The 24,478-nt window shown below is 43.5% G+C and overlaps 1 protein-coding gene across 4 annotated transcripts in view; it reads left to right on the top strand.

The window, feature by feature from the left end:
- Positions 1-417: 417 nt before the first annotated feature.
- Positions 418-24,478, top strand: part of LOC115113200 (carbohydrate sulfotransferase 15-like) — a 36,555-nt gene continuing 12,494 nt past the window's right edge. For 2 of the 4 annotated variants that reach the window (XM_065012788.1, XM_029640573.2), the window contains exons 1-4: positions 418-684; positions 21,901-22,586; positions 22,718-23,060; positions 23,957-24,100. In XM_065012788.1, coding sequence (XP_064868860.1) covers positions 22,104-22,586; positions 22,718-23,060; positions 23,957-24,100 — 970 coding nt within the window. In that variant the 5' untranslated portion in view covers positions 418-684; positions 21,901-22,103. The remainder of the gene's footprint in view (positions 685-21,900; positions 22,587-22,717; positions 23,061-23,956; positions 24,101-24,478) is intronic. The other 2 variants (XM_029640572.2, XM_029640571.2) reach the window with 2 other exon arrangements.

Raw genomic sequence — 24,478 nt, 5'->3', positions numbered from 1 at the left:
CGACTAGATTTAAACAGTGTGCACCTTTTCAATGGATAATAGGGGGCAAGCCATGTAGACACTAGTGTAGGGACCTACAGGAGGGACTCACTAGGCAAAAACTGGTTAAACCAACATTGTTTCCACATCATTTCAACCCAAAAAATCTATGTGATGATGTTGAATCAATGTGGAAATCTGATTGGGTTAACAAAAAGTAACTAATGTAAGGGCATTTCAGGGGTTTTCCACCCAACTTGTAACCATCTTTTTTGTGTTTCACCTTGAATTCATGTTAGTTGACAATTTAACCAAATGTAAATCAAAACTAGATGTTGAACTGACGTCTGTGCTAGGTGGGGATGTTCATTGTATTGCTCTGATTATTGTGGCTGTCCAGTATACTTCATTTCTTCCCCTTGGTCCCTCCCTCTCTTCAGTCTCCCTGACTCGGTTGCAGCGCGAGAGACGAGATGGATAGTCTCTGAACGTTTGCGATCAATCCAGTGGTAGATTATGATGGTTGAGAGCTATCAAAAACAACACAGTTGTGAATTCATTATAATGTGCCAGTTTAAACGTGTGTACCGGTACCTTACCTCCTGGAGATAAAACTTAGTAAATATTTTATTACCCGAATGGATATGGAATGGTCATGAAGAGCGCGCAAAGGAGTTGCATTGATTGATTCATCGGATCTTGAATGTGAGTAACAGCAATATAATTTATTACTTGCATGAGTACATTTAACAGTTTTTACCCAGATGTGTTAACCAAACTATGTTTGTGGTCTTACTGTGGCATAACAATGACAGCATTCTCTTGTAGGCTACTGCTATTCCACCTAGAAATATGAACCCTATTCAGAGGTTGTACTATAGCTTTCACTCCAACTTGTGATGTATTTTATAAAAAATATAATGGAACCTGCACTTGTTTCTGAGAACCAAGGATTTTGCAGAAATTCAATTTTTATGAATTTGCTTATACTGCCAATATTGATAATTTAGTGACAGTGACCAATTTGGTGAGCTATTAACATTTTAAAGTAATTTTCTTGGAATCGAACTAGAGTTTCAGCACATGAACAGGAGCTAGTTAGTTTAAGGATTTGTGTATGTACTCCAACAAGAGATTGCATTAGAAGACATCTAAAGACAAATCGCTGCACTCAGGTTGAACTAAAAGTATACAGATTCATTGACAAATTGCACTTTTACCTCCACAACCATGATATATTACAGTGGTGCCTGGTCAGATAGGAGCTGTGTCGGAGTTGTTTCTAAGCTCTTCTCCTGAGGCAGATTTATTTTCTCCTCAGTGAACAGCTGCAGAATATCTCTCAGTGCCATTCCTTGGGATTGAATCCACTCCTAGTCCACCAGACACCAAACTACAAAATGCTATTTCATGAGGCGGAATTAACAAGTTAACTAAGAAACAGTTTAGAATGTCCTTATTGTCCTCAGCAAATCTGAAACCAGGTTTCTTCTTTCTCACAATAATTGTTTACTTCATATCTGACTGCACAGGCTTAGGGTAAACGCGCGCACACACACACACACACACACACACACACACACACACTGCTCTGTCAGGCTGCTAGGCAAGATGGCAATACCATATCGTATTACAGTAATCACCCACCAGTATCCAGGGGTGTTTGATGTCTGAAGCAGGGGTATGATCTGCCAGATGTCAGAGCAAAATGTACTTCTGACATTTTGTACACTTCCTCTCCCCTCTTGTTCGGGAGCTGTGGTAGACTATTGCTCAGGGCACTGACATGAGGCCATGGCAGATAGACAGATGACCTTTGGATAAACCTGTCTCTGTTGACTCATGTTGACATACACTTAAAGTACCTTTGAGCAAAAAATACAAAAAGTTGTAAGTGTCTTGCTCAAGTGCGCATCCACAGAGTTGTCCACCTTGTCAATTCGGGTATTTAAACCAGCCCCAATGCTCTAACTGCTAGACTACCTGCCGAGAGGGGGGTGGGGAAGTTGGTGGACATCACCTTAACTCTGTCTCCCCAGACCCTGTTTTTCCCAGTATGTGTCATACCCTGGAGGCTGACTCACTATACTAGAGGTTTCGTGGTCGCCCATAGGGTGAGCAAAGGTCTGGAGCTTTTGAGATGTCAAGGCTATGCTTCTCTTGGCACTATTTTGGACACTTGTTGATAGCATGCAAAGAAAGATTGCTATGGTGAAGCTTACCCTGCCATCCAGGGCAAATTGGGGGAAAATACTTCCAGCCATTTTAGGAATAGCTTTTATTTGTGTGCGCCCGACAGTTATTCTTGGAGGACCACACTCAGAACCATAGCAGCAGTGGTGATGACAGTGTGTGTCTCTAAGCAGTTTCACAGTGAGACCAGCCAACCACACCGCTGACACCAGTCCAGCGAGGAGGAGGTGCCAGTTGGAATGATAGATAGACTATCTGATAGAAGCTTCAACATCACTGTGACTTTATGTCAGCAGTGTGAGACTTTGCATCTACACAGTGCCACCTTCATCTAGTACAGTAGTACAGTAGACCTCCTTGGAAAGCTTCTGCTATTTTCAATCCTCCATGTACTGTAGCTACATCCGGGGATTGATTCACTCTTAGAAAAAAAGAGTTCCAAAAGGGTTGCAGGAGAGTATATTCAGTCCGTAGATGGAAAGAGAGATTAAAATATATACGAAATATATACAAAAAACCCCAGAGGAAAACCATTATTTCTGATTATTTACACGGGACAAGACAAAACACACGTCTGTACTGTACTGAACTCTACTGTTGTAATGACAACGCAGGCAGTCAGGAAGCAGGTGGTGAGTTTAATAATAACAAACGTAGAAAGTAAAAAAAAGTCCAGGTGTGCTTAATGAAGATAGGCGATGTCGAGAGCTGGAGGGAAGATGTAGGAGTAGGCGTGACAGTATCCCCCCGACACGCAGCTTCGGCCGAAAGACAACGCCGGCCAGGAGGACGGCCCCGAGTGCGAGGAGCGGGCCGGTCTGGACGGCGGAGATAAGAAATCCCGGATGAGGTTGGGGTCCAAGATATCCGCCGGGACCCAAAAACACACCTTAGGACCACACCCCTCCCAATACACCAGGTATTGGAGCCGACCCCACGATGTTGTGAGTCCAGGAGGGACCTAACAGCATAGGCAGGGGTCCCCTCAATGTCCAGGGGAGGCGGAGGGAGACTGCATCAGCCAGGGGACCAGGAACCACCTGCCTGAGGAGGGATACACGAAAGGAGGGTGAGATACGGTAGTTGGTGGGGAATTCTAAATGATAGGTTACCTCATTGACCCTCCGGAGTACCTTGAAGTTCCTGGTCGAGAGGCAGACGCGATCACCAGGACGGCACACTGGAGCCTCACGTGGGCGGCATTCCACACCTTCTCTGCATGCCAGAATCACTCGTCAACTGCAGGGGCCTCGGTCTGGCTCGGAGTCCACGAAGCCAGGACCGGCTGATATCCCAGGATGCACTGGAAGGGAGTCATCCCTGTGGAGGAGTGACGAAGTGAGTTCTGGGCATATTCCACTGGGCTATATGAAGGGAGAGTAATCTGTGTTCTAGGACCGGTGGTTAGTAGACCGGCAACATCTAGCTCCGGCGGGAGGGAGTAGGCGTGACAACTGTACTGTACTCGACTGTACTCTATTGCAATGCAGTGAAGTTTACTCTGCTCTACACTGCTGCACTGCATTGTACTGCACTGTACTCTACTGTGATTTCCTTTTGCTGCGCTGTGATGTCCAAATTTGTGGATAATGACATTCATATCCATAATTATTTCTATGCGTAATTCCGTTACCGGGTGAAAATCCACTTCCCTTACTGTAGTTCAATAACCAAAATATATTTTTTCAACCTCAAGGTGCCATGTTATAATTGACACCACATTCTTTCTGCAGACATTTTTGAATCTTAATTCCGGGCAGATTTTTAACAGTTTTTGGAAAATGTGGTCACATAAAAACCTGAGGGAGATTTTACTGTAATCCAGTTACCGAAGTTTGGACTTGGACAGTTCTTCCACTAAATTCGCTTTTGTCCATTTTTCAGTGGAAATTGTTAAAAGTAGACCTCGTGCAAAGAGTTGTATTTGTTAAGCTTTGAAATCAGTGTTTTTTGTTTGGCATACATTTTAGAGTAAAAAAAATAGATCTCAAAGCATAATTCTGTTATCGTGGAATTGCCCCAATGGATTGTCTGTTGCCTTCTTATGCTTTCCACACTCAGTCGTACTTTCACTGCTTCTGGATGCCCCCTGTCCCCATCTGTCCTCTTCCCCCTGTCTTCTTCCCCTTGTCCTCTTCGCCCTTCACTGGAAATGCACATGTTAAACAGCAGTAGGAACCTTTCAACATTTCGTTGCTTGTTATGATGTGTCACGGTCCCACACTTCAACAGAAACATAAAGCTCTGCTCAAAGCCACAGCTGGGTGCCAGATGTCTCAGTACTGGACTGCAATGACTGGTCCTGAACTAGTCAAGACCTCATAGATGAAAATAGTGTCTGTTGGGAATTACTCCAATTACACTAGGCTAATTCTCCTTATCTCTCAAGTTATGGGAAATGGAAAACAATATGGCTCTTTAGTCTCCTTTCAAGCCCCCAAGTTCTTTGTTGTGTCATATGTTATGTAATAGTTGCTACCGGTAAGAGTCTTTAGTTGAATAGATATTCAAGCCATATCAATGGGGTTGTGAGTTCATTAACCTCTCAAGGATCTACGGGATCAGGGTCCCTATACCTGGACGGTTGTTGCTAACGTGCGTTAATGTAACTAGAATGACATTGTAATTAACAGCAAACTTTCCAGGACATAGACATGTCTTATATGGGCAGAAAGCAGTAGCTATTACAGTGAAAAATAGCATACTACTGTTTGAGGAGAGTGCACAACAACGAAAGCGTTTTATCACGGCAACTGGTTTGATACATTCACCTCTGAAGGTAAATAATATACTTACATTCAGTAATCTTGCTCTGATTTGTCATTATGAGGGATAAAATTATCCCAGTGATAAAATGTAGCATAGTTTTGTTTGATAAAATCCATTTTTATATTCAAATGTAGGAACTGGGTTCTACAGTTCGAACCCCTGCTGTCTTTCTCTTGCATTTCAAAGATCATGGAACAAATCAAATAAAGAAAACATTTTTTATTTTTTTATCTTTTACCGGATCTAATGTGTTATATTCTCTTACATTAATTTCACATTTCCACAAACTTCATAGTGTTTCCTTTCAAATGGTATCAATAATATGCATATCCTTGCTTCAGGTCCTGAGCTACTGGCAGTTAGATTTGGGTATGTCATTTTAGGCGAAAATTGGAAAAAAATGTCCAATCCTTAATTAATTTACAGACACAAAAATCATACTGCACATGTCAGGAGTTCAAATATTGAGGATTATCTTCCTTCAATTATCAGACATGACAGTGAAACCCATATTTCAGTAGATAATCACTCTTTTTTTCTGTAACTAAAATAATGGTGGGAAAAGGTAACGAAATCTGACCCAATGAGGTAAATTAATCAGACTTAAAGATCTCTGTGTTCCTCTAAGAACACATTTTAATTTCCCTGCCAACATCTTGTCAGACTGGCTGTGGGCCAGGCCTACAGCTAAGTACTCTACCTGGATGCACTTATTCTCAATGGAGGATGATGAATGCTGTTATTCCAAAGCACTTCATGCCTTATTACCACTGTGCATAGTTTTTACTTATGGTTTTGCTCTTGTGCAATGGTTCAGTGTTTTTATGCTGTATCTTCCCCATTTCCAGAGAAGAAAACTACATGGTCTCCTGCCAATAGCCCCTCACAGAGTCTACTGTACCAAGACATTCCTCTGGAAGTGGTAAACATGTAGATAGCTATATAACTCTTCTGTCTGACTGCTCTGCTATGTCCCTGGAACAACAGAGTATTAACAGATAGATGGACTGCACAACAGTCAGACAAGAGTGATCTACAGTCAGTCAATGGGAGAGGAAGGAGAAATGTAGAAGGGGTACAGTATATGGGGTATAAGGGGGAGAGGGAATCACCTTGGCCTGGGCTTTGTGGTGGAAAAGAGAAGACTGCTAGATATTGGAGGCAATATTTTTTATGTTTTTCATTTAATATTATATCTGAAATAATGACATTATTGATAACCTACTTTCTGTAACATTTTATCTCCTACATTCTTTTAGAAGTCAATCCTCCTCAAAGCAGATCTTTGTGAAGGCTGTGAATACTGAATATATCACATTTTTCACACTCCCATTTCAGAACACGGAGATGGATGAAGTCGAATACTTTAATAAAGGAAGTAGACATCCACTATGACAGCACATTTAGTCTTTGAAAGCCTACCTAGGAATCCCACTGGGCTGCTGCCTGTCACATTCTCCCACAGCACAGAGAGGGGGTGAAGAGGGGTCTGATTGCTTGGTGAGTGTGTGTGTGTGTATGTGTGTATGTGTGTGTGTGTGTGTGTGTGTTTATGTGTGTGTGTTTATGTGTGTGTGTGTGTGTGTGTGTTTATGTGTGTGTGTGTGTGTTTGTGTGTGTGTGTGTGTGTGTTTATGTGTGTGTGTGTGTGTGTGTGTGTGTTTGTGTATGGATGGATTTGAATGAGTGGGGGGGGGGGGGTGAAATACAGTGCATTCGGAAAGTATCCTTGACTTTTTTGAGATTTTGTTATGTTACATCCTTATTCTAAAATGGATTACATAGTCCCCTCCCCCCATCAACTTACATACAATACCCCATAATAAGCTAAAACAATTCATTTTAAAATTTTTGCAAATTTGTAAAAAAAAAAAAAAAACGGAAATATCACATTTACATAAGTATTCAGACCCTTTACTCAGTATTTTGTTGAAGCAGATTTGGCAGCTATTACAGCCTCGAGTCTTCTTGGGTATGACGCTACAAGCTTGGCACACGTGTATTTGGGGAATTTCTCCCATTCTTCACTCCAGATTCTCTCAAGCTCTGTCAGGGCCACTCAAGCTCTGGCTGGGCCACTCAAGGACATTCTGAGACTTGTCCCGAAGCTACTCCTGCGTTGTCTTGGCTATGTGCTTAGGGTCGTTATCCTGTTGGAAGGTGAGCCTTCACCCCAGTCTGAGGTCCTGAGCGTTCTGGAGAAGGTTTTCATCAAGGATCTCTCTGTACTTTGCTCCGTTTATCTTTCCCTCGATCCTGACTAGTCTACTAGTCCCTGCCACTGAAAAACATCTCCACAGCGTGATGCTGCCCCCACCATGCTTCACCGTAGTGATGGTGCCAGGTTTCCTCCAGATGTGATGCTTGGCTTTCAGGCCAAAGAGTTCAATCTTGGTTTCATCAGACCAGAGAATCTTATTTGTCATAGTCTGGGAGTCCTCTAGGTGCCTTTTGGCAAACTCCAAACAGGCTGTCCTGTGCTTTCTACTGAGGGGTGGCTTGCGTCTGGCCACTCTACCATACAGGCCTGATTTGTAGAGTGTTGCAGTGATGGTTGTCATTCTGGAAGGTTCTCTCTCCACAGTTTTTTAAAATCTGTTTATCAGTTATGTGGAATAGAGTTCCATGTAGTCATGACTCAATGTAGTACTGTGCGTCTCCCATTGTCTGTTCTGGACTTGGGGATTGTGAAGAGATCTCTGGTGGTATGTCTTGTGGGGTATGCATTGGTATCTGAGCTGTGTGCTAGTTGTTTAAAAACTTCTTAAGGATCGGCGTTCCGTCAACAGGACAGTTGTAAATCATGCAGTGCGTTATATCAAGATTGCAGATTTTAGAGTAACAACAAATGTCGGTACATAGAAGTGACTTATATCATCTGAAAGCTTCAACTCTTGTTAATATAACTGCACTGTCCAAATTACAGTAGCTATTACTGCGAAAAACAGGACATGCTATTGTTTGAGGATAGCTCCTAACAACAAAAAACTTGTTTCAACTCGATAGTTTTGATGAATTCCCCTCTGAAGGTGAAATGTGTACTTACTTTCTGAAATCTTGCTCTGATTTATCATCTAAAGAGTCCCAGAGATAACATGTGGTGTTGTTTTGTTAGATAAAATCCTGTTTCATGTCCTATAAAGGTCCATATAGCACTCACGATCGCTTTTGTATTTACACTCGTTCAATTAGCTAAGAAAAGGAATCTGGGAAAATCTCACCCTAAACATTGATGGAACGAGTCAAATCACATTCCTATCTAATCTATTCCTCAGAGGTCCTAGAATGTAACAAGACTTCACTATTTCATTAGGCGTGTAGTATATCCTATAGGACACCATAGGACACCATATTTGGTCAGAGAGCGACGCCTTCATGGCACACCGATGACTCGGGCGGCCATCACTTGAACAACTGTATCTTTGTCAAATAAGCACCAATCTGGGTCAAATAAAGCTAGCTAGACAGCCAATGAGCTGGGATTTATGGGAGTATCTGGAAACCATATATATGTCGTAAAATGTAGCTTCTAACCTTGTATGACAGCATGCCTTTTCATTTTGGACAAAAATTACAAGGATATTCAGAGTTATGAAAACTGGTTGTTTTGCAAATGTTGACCTTAAAAATGTAAAATTGAATTAAAGGGTCTATACTTAATAAGAACAGACAGCTCAGTGCTTTCAACAGCTCAATAACTCTCACAAGGACAAGTCAAGTTTGAGCCAGGAGAGATTTGCATATTATTCATATTTGCTCTCTGTCTACATCCAAGGGCCAGCCGTGCTGCCCTGTTCTGAGCCAATTGCAATTTTCCTGTGTCACTCTTTGTGGTACCTGACCACACGACTGAACAGTACTCTAGGTGCTACAAAACTAGAGCCTGCAGGACCTGCATTGTTGATAGTGCTGTGAGGAAAGTAGAGTAGCACTTTATTATGGACAGACTTCTCCCCATCTGAGCTACAGTTGTATCAATATGTTTTGACCATGACAGTTTACAATCCAGGGTTACTCCAAGCAGTTTAGTCACCTCAACTTGCTCAATTTTCACATTATATATTACAAGATTTAGTTGGTTTAGGGTTTAGTGAATTATTTGTCCCAAATACAATGCTTTTTGTATTTGAAATATTTAGGACTAACTTATTCCTTGCCACCCATTCTGAAACTAACTGCAGCTCTTTGTTAAGTTTTGCAGTAATTTAAGTTGCTGTGGTAGCTGACATGTATAGTGTTGATTCCTCAGTGTAAATAGACACATTGGCATTACTCAAAGCTAATGGTATGTCGTTAGTAAATATTGAAAAAATTAAGGGGCCTAGACAGCTGCCCTGGCAATTCCTGATTCTATCTGGATTACATTGGAGAGGCTTCCATTAAAGAACACCCTCTGTGTCCTGTTAGACAGGTACAGTTGAAGTCGGAAGTTTACATACACTTAGGTTGGAGTCATTAAAACTTGTTTTTAAACCACTCCACAAATTTATTGTTAACAAACTATAGCTTAGGCAAGTCGGTTAGGACATTTACTCTGTGAATGACAAAAATAATCTTTCCAACAATTGTTTACAGACAGATTATTTCACTTATAATTCACTGTATCACAATTCCAGTGTGTCAGAAGTTTACATACACTAAATTGACTATGACATTAAACAGCATTGGATATTCCAGAAAATGATGTCATGGATTTAGAAGCTTCTGATAGGCTAATTGACATCATTTGAGTCAATTGGAGGTGTACCTGTGGATGTACTTCAAGGCCTAACTTCAAACTCAGTGCCTCTTTGCTTGACATCATGGGAAAATCAAAATTAATCAGCCAAGACCTCAGTAAACAATTGTAGACCTCCACAAGTCTGGTTCATCCTTGGGAGCAATTTCCAAATGCCTGAAGGCACCATGTTCATCTGTACAAACAATGGTACGCAAGTATAAACACCATGGGACCACGCAACCATCATACCGCTCAGAAAGGAGACTCGTTCTGTCTCCTAGAGATGAACGTACTTTGGTGCAAAAAGTGCAAATCATTCCCAGAACAACAGCAAAGGACCTTGTGAAAGATGCTGGAGGAAACAGGTACAAAAGTATCTTTATCCACAGTAAAACGAGTCCTATATCGACATAACCTGAAAGGCCGCTCAGCAAGGAAGAAGCCACTGCTCCAAAACCGCCATAAAAATGCCAGACTACGGTTTGCAACTGCACATTTTTGGAGAAATGTCCTCTCGTCTGATGAAACAAAAATAGAACTGCTTGGCCATAATGACCATAGGTATGTTTGGAGGAAAAACGGGGAGGCTTGCAAGCCGAAGAACACCATCCCAAATGTGAATTACGGGGGTGGCAGCATCTTGTTGTGGGGGTGCTTTTGCTGCAGGAGGGACTGGTGCACTTCACAAAATAGATAGCATCATGAGGAAGGAAAATTCTGCGGATATATTGACGCAACATCTCAAGACATTACAATGCAACCTTCTGGTTACTAGTCCAACACTCTAACCACTATGCTACCCTGCCGCCCTACGTCAGTCAGGAAGTTAAAGCTTGGTCACAAATGGGTCTTCCAAATGGACAATGACCCCAACCATACTTCCAAAGTTGTGGCAAAATGGCTTAGGGACAACTAAGTCAAGGTATTGTAGTGGCCAGCACAAAGCCCTGACCTCAATCCTATAGAACATTTGTGGATAGAACTGAAAAAGCGTGTGCGAGCAAGGAGGCCTATACAACCCTGACTCAGTTACACCAGCTCTGCCAGGAGGAATGGGCCAAACGTCCCCCTTCTTAATGTGGGAAGCTTGTGGAAGGCTACCCGAAACGTTTGACCCAAGATTAAATATATTTTTTAAAGGCAATGCAATGGTCCTATGGTCCTAGGGCTCAGGTCCTCCGAGAGAAAGAAAGAAAGAGAGAATTAGAGAGAGCATACTTAAATTCACACAGGACACCGGATAGGACAGGAGAAGTACTCCAGATATAACAAACTGACCCTAGCCCCCCGACACATAAACTATTGCAGCATAAATACTGGAGGCTGAGACAGGAGGGGTCAGGAGACACTGTGGCCCCATCCGATGACACCTCCGGACAGGGCCAAACAGGAAGGATATAAGTGTAACTTCAACTGTAACTCTTTATCCACAATTTTGCAGGGGTTGTAAAACCATTACACAATTTTTTTTCCAGCAGCAGACTATGATTGGTAATGTCAAAAGCCACACTGAAGTCAACAAAACAGCCCCCACAATATTTTTATCATAAATTTCTCTCAGCCAATCATCAGCCATTTGTGTTAGTGCTGTGCTTATTGAATATCCTTCTCTATAATCGTCCTGAATGTTTGGCAATTTGTTTATTGTAAAATAGCATTGTATCTGGTGAAACACCATTTTCCCAAAAGTTTCTAAAGGTTGGTAACAGAACGATTGGTTGGGTATTTGAGCCAGTAGAGGGCTTTACTATTCTTAGGTAGCGAAATTACTTTTGCTATATAGGATTGCCAATATTGACCGCTATTATGCTCAGTAATTTTCTACCCAAGTTGTCAGACCCCGGTGGCTTGTCATTGTTGATTGACAACAATAATTTTTTCACCTCTTCCAAACTGACATTACGGAATTCAAAATTACAATTCTTGCCGTTCATGATTTGGTCAGATATACTTGGATGTGTAGTGTCAGCATTTGTTTCTGGCATGTCATGCCTAAATTTGCCAATGAAAAAATCATTAAAGCAGTTGGCAATACCATTTGGTTGTGAGATTAATGATGGAGCTGATTTTGCCTGTTTTCCTAAAATTTCACTGAAGCTGCTCCAAAGTGTTTTACTTTCATTCTTTACGTAATTTATCTTTGTTTCATAGTGTAGTTTCTTCTTCTTTTTATTCAGTTTAGTCACACGATTTCACAGTTTGCCAATCGGTTGTGCAGCCAGATTTCCTTTTGCCTCATCCCTCTCAACTATAAAATGTTTCAATTCCTTATCAAGCCACAGGGATTTAACACTTTTTTCAGTAATTTTCTTCATGGGTGCAAGCTTATTAGTAACTGGGATAAGAAATTCCATAAATATGTCAAGTGCAACATCTGTTTGCTCCTCAATACACACCACGGACCAACAAGTATTATTTACATCATCAACATAGGAATCACTACAAAACATATTTTATTACCTCTTACACAGTATATTATGCCCAGCCTTTGGAACTTTGGTTTTCCAAAGATATGGCTACTATATTGTGATCAGTACATCCGATGGGTCTGGATGTCTGCAGCATTAATACAGATGTGACAATACATGATGTTGATTTCATTCCTGTGCTGTTTCTAACTACCATGGTAGGTTGACTGATAACCTGAACCATGTTTCAGGCACTGGTTACTGTTTGAAGCTATTTCTTGAGTGGGCAGCTTGATGAAAGCCAGTCAATATTTAAATCACCCAGAAAATATACCTCTCTGTTGATATCACATACATTATCAAGCATTTCACACATTATCTAGATACTGACTGTTAGCACTTGGTGGTCTACAGCAGCTTCCCACTAGAATGGGCTTTAGGTGAGGCAGATGAACCTGTGGCCATATTACTTCAACAGTATTTAACATGAGTTCCTGTCTAATCTTTACAGGAATGTGGGAAAAAACACCCCCACCACTGGCAATTCTGTGGATTGGGCATGGAGAGAGACCAGGGGAAACAGTCAGAGGGGCAAACACTGACAGTTGGAATATGTGAAGGAATGGAGTAGGGAGTGGTGTGCGTGTATGTGTGTACCTTGGTGGAAAAATGTGTGTGGGCAGTGGCACAGGGAGAGAGACCTGCTCTAATGGGATCCTGGAGGCTGAGAAATTAAAACATGAGATTTGGGGCTGCAGGGTTTCCGTGGCCCTGAGTCTCTAGGCATCTGGCTTGTAACTGCATATCATTAAAAGGTGGAGATCTGCTGCATCCCTCATGGCTGAGCTATTTTTTCAGTTTTCGGTTGTGTATTCAGGTCCATTATGTGCCCTCCTTTGTGTGGTGGGTCAGGTGGGTTTTACATTAGCAGCAGGGTTGAACTCTAACCTAGATGGAGTGGAACATAGGGATGCCTGTCCACATCCCATTAATCACACTTGCAATATCGAGTGGCAACAATCTCTCTGTGTGTGTGCGTGTGTGTGTGTGTGTGTGTGTGTGTGTGTGTGTGTGTGTGTGTGTGTGTGTGTGTGTGTGTGTGTGATTTTACCAGGGAAGATATTGAGATCTAGGTCTCTTTTTCAAGTGTTCCCTGCTCATTACAAATATACACAATACAAAATTCAATAATGGGAAGCACATGTAAAACATCACAAATCACTCAGAAAAACTAACATTCCTCCACAAATAATTCCCAAATCAATACTCTAAACTGCCCGAACGGCACCAGAACATTAAGATGAAATGTATCTAGAATGTTGTTATTGTAACAATGACGCTGGGAGTCATGGAGGAGTGACACCATAAATTCTGAGCGTACTCCGCCCAGAGAAGGAATTGGGCCCACTCCTCCTGCCAGTCGTGGCAGTGACTTCTCAGGAACCTACCCAGCTCCTGTTTAATCCTTTCCACCTGCCAGTTAGACTGAGAGAGATAGGGATAAAATGTCAGGATTTAGAGAATTTGTACACAACCACCAAAATGGTGGTGAAACCATGAGAAGGGAGATCAGTGACAAAATCAATGAACAGATGAGACCATAGACGCTGAGGAGGAGCAAGCAAGGAGTTTCCCTACTGGAGCGTGCCGGGGAGATTTAGTTTGTGCACACACGGAACAGGAGTTGACATAGCGTGTGACGTCTTGCGCCAAGGTAGGCCACCAGTACCTTTCGGAGATAGATTGAATAGTGCGGGTGATACCTGGATGGCCAGCGATGACAGCTGTGTGAGACCAGGTCAGCAGCCGATCCCTTATCTCCGTAAGAACATATATTTCCTCAGGAGGACAGGTAGCGGGTGCGGGTTCCCTCTCCAGGGCCTGGCGAATGTCCACATCTATGTACCAGACCACAGGGGCTTGTCAGGTTGTGCGCTACTGGTAAGAAGTCAGGTGGAGGAGAGCGGAGAGTTGTGATCAGGCGCACACTTTAATTGGCATAAGTAACAACAGACGGACGCAACAGAGTCAAAACCCTCCAGCCAAATGGCAAAAGTGCAAAGCGTGACAACAGTCACAATGTGGCGCGTAACATGAAACATGTAACAAAACAATTCCACACAAAGACATATGGGAAACAGAGGGGATATATATGTAGTGTGATTAGGGTATGTAAACCAGGTGTGTGGGGAAACAAGATAAAACAAATGGAACAATGACAAGTGGAGCGGCGATGGCTAGAAGACCGGTGACGTCGACCGCTGAACGCCACCCGAACAAGGAGAGAAGGCGACTTCGGCAGAAGTCGTGACAGGACACAAGAGAGGAGAATTATGGGTGCACTCAGGGCAGGAACCTCTCCCGAATCGTAGAGACGGGATATCAGCTTTGGTGTTCTTTGAACCTGGGCGATATGTCAGAGTGAAGTCAAATCTAGTGGAAAAAAGGGCTCACCTTGCTTGGCGTGGGTTCAGCCGCCTCGCTGTCTGTATTTACTCCAGGTTCCGATGGTCAGTGAGCATGAGAAATTTGTCCTTGGCATCCTCAAGCCAGTGTCTCCACTTATCTAATGCCAACTTCACCGCCTGGAGCTCCCATCCCCATCATAGTTCCTCTCTGCAGGGGACAGTTTCTTTGAGTAATATGCACATGGAAACAATTTATGTGGATTACCTTGTCGTTGGGACAGGAAATTCCCCACACCCACTTCTGAAGCATCCACCTTCACCACAAAGGGCAGCGTAGGATCTGTATGTTTGAGCAACGGGGTGCAGGTGAAATGTCCCTTCAGTAGGCGGAAGGCTTTGCCGGCTGCAGAACTTCACCCCAACTTACAGGCACCACCCTTGAGGAGAGAGGTGAGAGGAGAGCGCTAAAGTTCTTGATGAAGTGGCGGTAGAAGTTGGCAAACCCCAAAGACCATTGTAACCCCTTTATTTTGGTTGGGACTGGCCATGACCTGGCAGCATCTACTTTCTTACCATTCATCATCACTCCTTGCAGGCTGATCTGGTAACCCAGAAAGGAGACAGCCTCTTGATGGAATTGGCACTTCTCCGCTTCGACATATAAGTGGTTAGCCAGGAGGTAATCCAGGTAGCTCAGTAGACCAGGATGTCGTCTATATAAACGAACACCTGGCATCCGAGCACATCCCACATCCCACACCAACACCTGGTTAACGAATGCCTGGAACACTGAAGGAGCGGTCTGGCCATCCTGCCGTAGTTTGAGTAGGCGCTCACTCCCCTCTCTGCCCTCTGGTGGATGATTGAAGACTAGTTTGAACATAGCCATGAACCCCTCATAGGAACCCAACTCCTCCTCTCTCCCAGGCGGCCGTAGCTCACTCCAACACGTGTTCGGTCAGCAGGGAAACAACCATGGCAACCTTGGACCTCTTGGTGGTGAGGACTCCCATCTGATGAGCAAAATAGAGGGATCCCCGCTGTAGGAAGCCGCGGCATTTGGATTGAGTCTTGTCATATTTGTCCGGGAGGGACAAACGGGCATCGCTGATCTGCGTGGACTACTGGATCAGCTAGGGTGCTGGTTCGCTGGGTCGACTCGTGGTAGAGAATCCTCCGCTTGTTGGAGGTGACGCCCCACGGGTAATGTTGAGATGTTGAGGAACGCGGAGGACCTCATCCAAAGCCGTCCCCAGATACTCCAGCTGGTCGTGGTGTTGACGAAGTAGATATCCCTGTGTGCCGACCATGATTCCCTGCTGCTTCCATTTGTTGAGGCAGTATTCTGTAACAATGACACCTGGAAACAGGAAGCAGGTGCAGTTGGCGAGTTTAATGAAGAACATAGAGCGATACAAAACAAGGGACTCATCTGGACATAAACACAGAACCAATACTGCCTGAACGGTGATGCTAGGGAGTGCTAGATAAAGGAGAAGTAATCACGGTAGTGATGGGGCGCAGGTGTGCGTAATGAGGGTTGTCAGGACCGGTGGTTGGTAAACCGGCGACGCGGAGCGCCGGAACGAGTGTAGACTTGACAGTTAAAGCAATACGGTGCAATAAAAATTAACCTTGAAAACAAAAAGGGAGTAATGTAAAGATCTACGGGTCATTAGCGAAGTCCAGCCAACCTTTTGATACAGGATGCAGTGATGACTATCAAAACTGTAATACGTGCATACTGGTGGCCTTGCACAGGTCTTAGGCTACACATTTTGTAAGTGTCAGTTAACAAGTGCACCAGAAACCACGCCTTGTTATGTTAAACAAATAGTGCTCACGTTTAGTGCTCAAGCCTTCATGTGCCCCAGTTGATGATATTTTAGTAGAATCTAGGATCTTAGAATCAGGACAGCAGCACCCAGCAAACTATGAATGAGATGCCACGGAGTATGCCACCCCACACTGACCCTCAACCCTCCAACAACAAAAACATACATAAGAGAGCAGTTGGTGAGTGCCAGCTCTCAAGCTGTGTATGTGTGTGTAGACTAAACAAACTCTTGGTTTTGACTCCCTTAAATCCCTGCAAAGGAGGCATGCCAAATCATCCCCTCACCAAAAGACTCACTCTGACCCAGATGTCTGCCAAAGACAGAACCAAGCAGGGTTGAATATACCAGCTTTCATCTTTAAATCTCCTCTCCCTCCACCATCCCCATCAGTACCAGTACCAGCACTGTCCTCTCATCCCATAGACACAGTTTTTGTATGCTCTGTTTGCGTGCTGGATATTGCATACTGGACCTACACCTTGTGGAGATGACCTCAAACACATAGCATTTTTTGAGTCATTGAATTTTTAACTCAGCTCAAAAGCATGTAGACATTGTGAGTAATTCAAATGGAATATTGACTCACATAAATCTTTGGAACATTGAGCACTCATGGGGGATACAAACATATGTTAGGATATTCACAAGGATTTTAGGTTATGGTAGAAATCACTGGGGGTGCGTGTTACTTTATAAATCGTTCCATTCCACACTCTGCCTGTTTCCCACACAAGTTCCATCACAGATCGATTCTAGACGTTTTTATTCCCATGGGGTTAATAATGCTGGTCTTGCCCCCCTCATCTTGTTGGCTGCTGGCTCTGGCAGACAATAACCTTCCATGAGTTTTAAAGAGAGGACAGGAGACCCCCTCCCTTTATCAGCAACAGCAGGACCAGGAGAAGAACACATTCAGCTGAGACCTTGAAAGTAGGATACAAACCTTTATAGGCTATATACCATCACATAATGATAGGGGAGAGTGGGGTAAGTTGAGCCAATGGGGTAAGTTGAGCCAAAGGGTTATGTTGAGCCAAAGAGGTGAGCTGAGTGAAAGGGGTAAGTTGAGCCACCCTTGTTTCTAGGAAACCATGCACAGAATGAATCATTTGACCAAATATTTAGGAAGAGGTCATCATTTCATGGAGTCTGTGAAGGAAGAAACCACATAGAAAAAATGGTAAGCAAGTTGGGTTAAAAAATGGATTTTCATCCAACTCAAATGATGTTAGAGGTTTCATGATACTGTATCTAAACCAAAGTAGATCATTTTAAGACTTTTCTAAACATCATTTGGGGTCTCAATATGAGGTTCTGAACCTAGCATGAAAGTGCATTATTGTGGCTGTGTGATTGCTTGGGGTAAGTTGAGCCAATGGTCGAACAAATTGTTTTCTTCCATGGTGTAATGCAAGGCATTATCCTTGGGATATGTGATAACAAAAAGGCCTGGAGTTAAAGGTGTAAAAAAATAAAGTGTTTGTTAGGTGTTACGCCTGTGTTAAAAGATGCTTAAAATTATTAAAAGACAAAAATGTGATTGTGGTTGTGCTGACTTGTTTTGGGGAAATAAAGACAGGCATTGTTTTATAAAGGTGATGGCCATATTTTATTCTGTACAGATTTGTAGGTGGCCTAATAACTTACCCTGCCCCATGGCTCAATTTACACCATACCTGGGGTGAATTGTGCCAAGTGACCTCTTTTTTTGGACAAGATATGTTCTCAAAACTAATATTCACACACATTTGGATTATTTCGAGGGATGCACAACATCCTGAAATATATGTAGAAATCTTTGTTAGAAAGGACACTATATTTCCCTTGAGGGAGTGATGCTGGATGTAAAAAATTACTCAACTTACCCCACTCTACCCCACATTGAATATGTCTTTTAACTAAATCTATTTTTAATTGCTGAATGTTATAGGTTGTATGATGACACATCGCTCAAGTAGAGTGTAACCTAACATTTATGACAGCCAGTGCTAGAAATATGATGTGACTATTTAAAATCACTGAAGTGTTCAGTGGCCTCTGTTTAATGAGGCCCCAGTGTGAATAGAACAACCATAATGCAATGAGGAATAACACTGTAAATTCATTGAATGTACCAAGTGTAATTCACTGTAACTGGGCTGGGATTTCATTTCAACATCCAGAGGGATTGTTCATTCGTATAAACTCTGGAAAGAAAAGAAAACCGAATGAATTATGGTTCCAGGAAGTGTGATGGAAGTGTTTTTCAAGAATTTTGTCAGTCCTCTGTCTGGAATTATTCAGCACACAGGTCCAGAAATAATACTTGCTTTCTCTATCTAAAAGACTGCCGCGCTGGTTGTCCACCTGTATCAATAGTACTGTTGATGTCACAAGAAAACCTTTCATCTCCAAATCATAACATTTTCGTGGATCAACCTTTCATTCCCCTGTAGAAAAGAGGGAAATGTGTTCTAAAATGTTAAGGTTTATTTTATCCTATAGGCAGAGGACTTTTATAAGCCCTAAATTCAGAAGATGAAGGTACAGACAGACCCTTTTGCTTTCAAATCAAATCAAATCCAATTTTATTTGTCACATACACATGGTTAGCAGATGTTAATGCGAGTGTAGCGAAATGCTTGTGCTTCTAGTTCCGACAATGCAGTAATAACCAACAAGTAATCTAGCTAACAATTCCAAAACTACTACCTTATAGACACAAGTGTAAGGGGATAAAGAATATGTACATAAAGATATATGAATGAGTGATGGTACAGAGCGGCATAGGCAAGATACAGTAGTTGGTATTGAGTGCAGTATATACATATGAGATGAGTATGTAAGTAAACAAAGTGGCATAGTTAAAGTGGCTAGTGAAACATGTATTACATAAAGATGCAGTAGATGATATAGTGTACAGTATATACGTATACATATGAGATGGATAATGTAGGGTATGTAAACATTATATTAGGTAGCATTGTTTAAAGTGGCTAGTGATATATTTTACATCATTTCCCATCAATTCCATTATTAAAGTGAGCTGGAGTTGAGTCCGTATGTTGGCAGCAGCCACTCAATGTTAGTGGTGGCTGTTTAACAGTCTGATGGCCTTGAGATAGAAGCTGTTTTTCAGTCTCTCGGTCCCAGCTTTGATGCACCTGTACTGACCTCGCCTTCTGGATGATAGCTGGGTGAACAGGCAGTGGCTCGGGTGGTTGTTGTCCTTGATGATCTTTATGGCCTTCCTGTGACATCGGGTGGTGTAGGTGTCCTGGAGGGCAGGTAGTTTGCCCCCGGTGATGCGTTGTGCAGACCTCACTACCCTCTGGAGAGCCTTACGGTTGTGGGCGGAGCAGTTGCCGTACCAGGCGGTGATACAACCCGACAGGATGCTCTCGATTGTGCATCTGTAGAAGTTTGTGAGTGCTTTTGGTGACAAGCCGAATTTCTTCAGCCCCCTGAGGTTGAAGAGGCGCTGCTGCACCTTCTTCACGATGCTGTCTGTGTGGGTGGACCAATTCAGTTTGTCTGTGATGTGTACGCCAAGGAACTTAAAACTTACTACCCTCTCCACTACTGTTCCATCGATATGGATAGGGGGGTGTTCCCTCTGCTGTTTCCTGAAGTCCACATTCATCTCCTTAGTTTTGTTGACCTTGAGTGTGAGGTTATTTTCCTGACACCACACTCCGAGGGCCCTCACCTCCTCCCTGTAGGCCGTCTCGTCGTTGTTGGTAATCAAGCCTACCACTGTTGTGTCGTCCGCAAACTTGATGATTGAGTTGGAGGCATGCGTGGCCACGCAGTCGTGGGCGAACAGGGAGTACAGGAGAGGGCTCAGAACGCACCCTTGTGGGGCCCCAGTGTCGAGGATCAGCGGGGTGGAGATGTTGTTGCCTACCCTCACCACCTGGGGGCGGCCCGTCAGGAAGTCCAGTACCCAGTTGCACAGGGCGGGGTCGAGACCCAGGGTGAACAGCATTCTCACATAGGTATTCCTCTTGTCCAGATGGGTTAGGGCAGTGTGCAGTGTGGTTGAGATTGCATCGTCTGTGGACCTATTTGGGCGGTAAGCAAATTGGAGTGGGTCTAGGGTGTCAGGTAGGGTGGAGGTGATATGGTCCTTGACTAGTCTCTCAAAGCACTTCATGATGACGGAAGTGAGTGCTACGGGGCGGTAGTCGTTTAGCTCAGTTACCTTAGCTTTCTTGGGAACAGGAACAATGGTGGCCCTCTTGAAGCATGTGGGAACAACAGACTGGGATAGGGATTGATTGAATATGTCCGTAAACACACCAGCCAGCTGGTCTGTGCATGCCTTGAGGGCGCGGCTGGGATGCCATCTGGGCCTGCAGCCTTGCGAGGGTTGACACGTTTAAATGTTTTCCTCACGTCGGCTGCAGTGAAGGAGAGTCCGCATGTTTTAGTTGCGGGCCGTGTCAGTGGCACTGTATTGTCCTGAAAGCGGGCAAAAAAGTTATTTACTCTGCCTGGGAGCAAGACATCCTGGTCCGTGACGGGGCTGGTTTTCTTTTTGTAATCCGTGATTGACTGTAGATCCTGCCACATACCTCTTGTGTCTGAGCCGTTGAATTAAGATACTACTTTGTCTCTATACTGACGCTTAGCTTGTTTGATTGCCTTGCGGAGGGAATATTTACACTGTTTGTATTCGGTCATGTTTCCGGTCACCTTGCCCTGATTAAAAGCAGTGGTTCGCGCTTTCAGTTTCACGCGAATGCTGCCATCAATCCACGGTTTCTGGTTTGGGAATGTTTTAATCGTTGCTATGGGAACGACATCTTCAATGCACGTTCTAATGAACTCGCTCACCGAATCAGCGTATTCGTCAATGTTGTTGTCTGACGCAATACGAAACATATCCCAGTCCACTTGATCGAAGCAGTCTTGGAGTGTGGAATCAGATTGGTCGGACCAGCGTTGAACAGACCTCAGCGCGGGAGCTTCTTGTTTAAGTTTCTGTCTGTAGGCAGGGATCAACAAAATGGAGTCGTGGTCAGCTTTTCCGAAAGGAGAGCGGGGCAGAGCCTTATATGCGTCGCGGAAGTTGGAATAGCAATGATCCAAGGTTTTTCCAGCCCTGGTTGCGCAATCGATATGCTGATAAAATTTAGGGAGTCTTGTTTTCAGATTAGCCTTGTTAAAATCCCCAGCTACAATGAATGCAGCCTCCGGATATATGGATTCCAGTTTGCAAAGAGTCAAATATCACATTGTACCCACTGTTTTGATCCTTATACCTAAAGCAGGGAAGCATTGCCTGACAAGAACACACTCTCTGATATGAGCTTCCTGAGAGGTCGTGATATGTAATTGGAGTGGTCAGACTTGCTAGTGGAGGAAGCATAATTAATGTTACATGTCTCACATGTTAGATTGCCTCTGACTGAACCCTAATCCTGGAATAATACTTAGCACCTGGTCAGGAAATAGCTGTGAGCTGTATATGACAAAGTCCACAAAACACTACACCATTGAAGGGGAAAACCAATCACAGATTCATTGACCATTGTAGTGTTCAAAATGTTCCTCTTTTTTAAAAACAGTTCAAAAATAAATATAATTATCTTGTTTGACAGGAGAACACTACTGAAGGCCAGACTGTGGTGCTACAGTACCTGCTGTGTCTACAGCAACATTTGGAGCAGCTATGATGGATAAACCCTCTACTGCTCCTCCACACACCTCCCATCCCACAATAGATGTGCCTTGACGGCCCCAGTCCCTCCCCTCTGACATCTGCATCCCCCTCTCCACAGCCCTGTTCCATCCTGTCTACATAATGTCTCGTACAGACTACAAAAATGGTGCCATTTCTCAAACACATTACACATATGGCCAACTCTGCCCCATGGAAGTTAAGAACTACAGGAAAAGACCCACAATGCCTTGTTTGGACGATGTGGATGACGGTCACATAATCCTGCCCAGTGTCCTGGAGGTGAGGCGGGTTCCTCTGTGGCCATTGGGCCCCCTGGGGAGTGTCACAAAGGTCAAGGTTATCAGCTTCCTTCTCGGACTGACGTTGACCTTCCTCATTATGGCTTCTTACGTCTTGACCTTGGATAAAAAGGGTCTGATGCTGACACCGCCACCGTTCCACCTCAGTACTATAGTCAACCACAGCAGCACCATCTCCCCTAACCTGTCCTCTACCAAGGACTATGTCAACATTAACCTCCTGGTGAAGTGCATTACAGCTAAACTTGAGTTCAGCCCAAGGAAGCTGCCTCTTCTGAAGGACGTTGTCAATAGTGACTCTCATGTGAGTATGTGTCTGGCCTGTTGCTTCATGTGTGCTATTTTGTTTCAGGGCGAAAATTCTGTCAATCATAATATCAATTAAGATAAATTGCCTAGGACTGTTTGACATTGTATCTGTTTTGCACTTCCCAGTTGTTTTCCATTATTCCTCGTCAGTTCCTCCCCAATATCAAGAGTCCATGCTGGTATGAGGAGCTCTCTGGGAAAACCAAAGTGGATCCTTACAGGAAAAACTTGTATGCAGTTCGCTCCAAGACCTTCCGGACGGTCCGTGACTACCTGAGGAATCATTTCCAGGAACACTTGTCCCACAGCGTCGACGACAAGCAATACCGCCTGCGCTGTCTGCCATATTTCTACATCATTGGCCAGCCCAAATGTGGCACAACGGACCTGTTTCACCGACTGCTGCTACACCCGGAGGTCAAGTTCACCACCATGAAAGAGCCCCACTGGTGGACAAGGAAAAGGTTTGGTAAGCCCTAGTCCTCCTGTCTTCACTTTGTTATAACTGCCCAAAGAATTTGACTTCCCTTGATTTTGGATGGAAAACCTTTACGTTGGCTTCAACAGACTTTTCCCCCTGCCAAAATACATTTCCAGGGGGAACCACCAGTAATGTGTGGATGAACTTATTTCTATTCATATTCATATGGCATATATTTTGAGGTAATACAGTGTGCCTCTTTTTCCAATGACTATGCCGGAATCTAACAGTAACAGTATAACAGTATATATAACTGAATGAAAACCCAAAGAGTTGCCTCTGTTTTGATCATCTCCGCTTATAATTCCCCCTACAGTTATTTTTCAAAACCTTTGTACAGAGTGAGTAAGTGTTGTTCTAGACCTCTACTGTAGTGTGCGGGTGATAGACGAGACCAGGTCCAGCCCCTCCAGCCTAGTGTCTGTTGTAATTCCTTTAATTGAATGGAATGCTTCATGGTAGTCTGAGAGGCAGCGTAGGTGTCGGATCACACTCTGAGGAGAGCCATACTGTAGAGCACACAGAGTGCATTGATTGCCGACTCCATCGCCAAGTGGATTTGTGGGCGTTCAAAGCAGTGGGGGAAATGGTTGAAGATGTTGATCTTTCTGCTGACAATGGATCAGAAAGGCAGCTACATCGGGTCTCCTGTGGCGACGTAGTCGGAGGTCTTAATCTTCTCTGAGCTCTGACAGGTGTGAAAATATGGAAGGAACTTACAGTCAAAATTCTCTCACCTTAAGCTGGCAGAGAAGTTTTGTTGAAAAATATGATTTGCTTTTGAAAGGGTCTAGAGTTATGATAGATCATAGATGGAAGTGGTAGTAAAATGAGATTGAATGATGAAGTCGTTGACCATGATGTTGTTTTCCCTTGTGGTGTAGGTATCATCCATCTTAAAGACGGCCTCCTGGAGCGCTTCCCAGTGGAGGACTACCTGGACCTTTTTGACCTGGCTGCCTACCACATCCAGCAGGGAATACTGGGGAATACCTCTGGAGATGACAGCCAGCGACACCTCATCACAGGTAACATACAGGTTGTCATATATGTACTGTAGGTCATTTATGTATACAGGACACATCTTCAATAATCATTTAGGTCATTTGAAAGTCTTTATAAACTCTTGGGTTGCACTCCACAAAGTTAGTCATAGAGGCTGGCTTCTTCACTCTTTTCAAGAAAGTCATGGAGGATGCCGTGTGTGTGTGTGTGTGTGTGTGTGTGTGTGTGTGTGTGTGTGTGTGTGTGTGTGTATTATGTATATGTTTATGTGAGGAGGAGGTAATGTGTGATTCAAATCAAATTATTTGTCACATGCCCCAAATACAACAGGCGTTGACCTTACAGTGAAATGCTTACTTACAAGCCCTTAATTAACCAACAATACAATTTTAAGAAAAAAC

Source organism: Oncorhynchus nerka, linkage group LG28, assembly GCF_034236695.1.
Source record: "Oncorhynchus nerka isolate Pitt River linkage group LG28, Oner_Uvic_2.0, whole genome shotgun sequence".
NCBI classification, from domain to species: domain Eukaryota; kingdom Metazoa; phylum Chordata; class Actinopteri; order Salmoniformes; family Salmonidae; genus Oncorhynchus; species Oncorhynchus nerka.
Note: the sequence above shows the minus strand (reverse complement) of the source record. Positions and strands in the feature narration are given on the sequence as shown.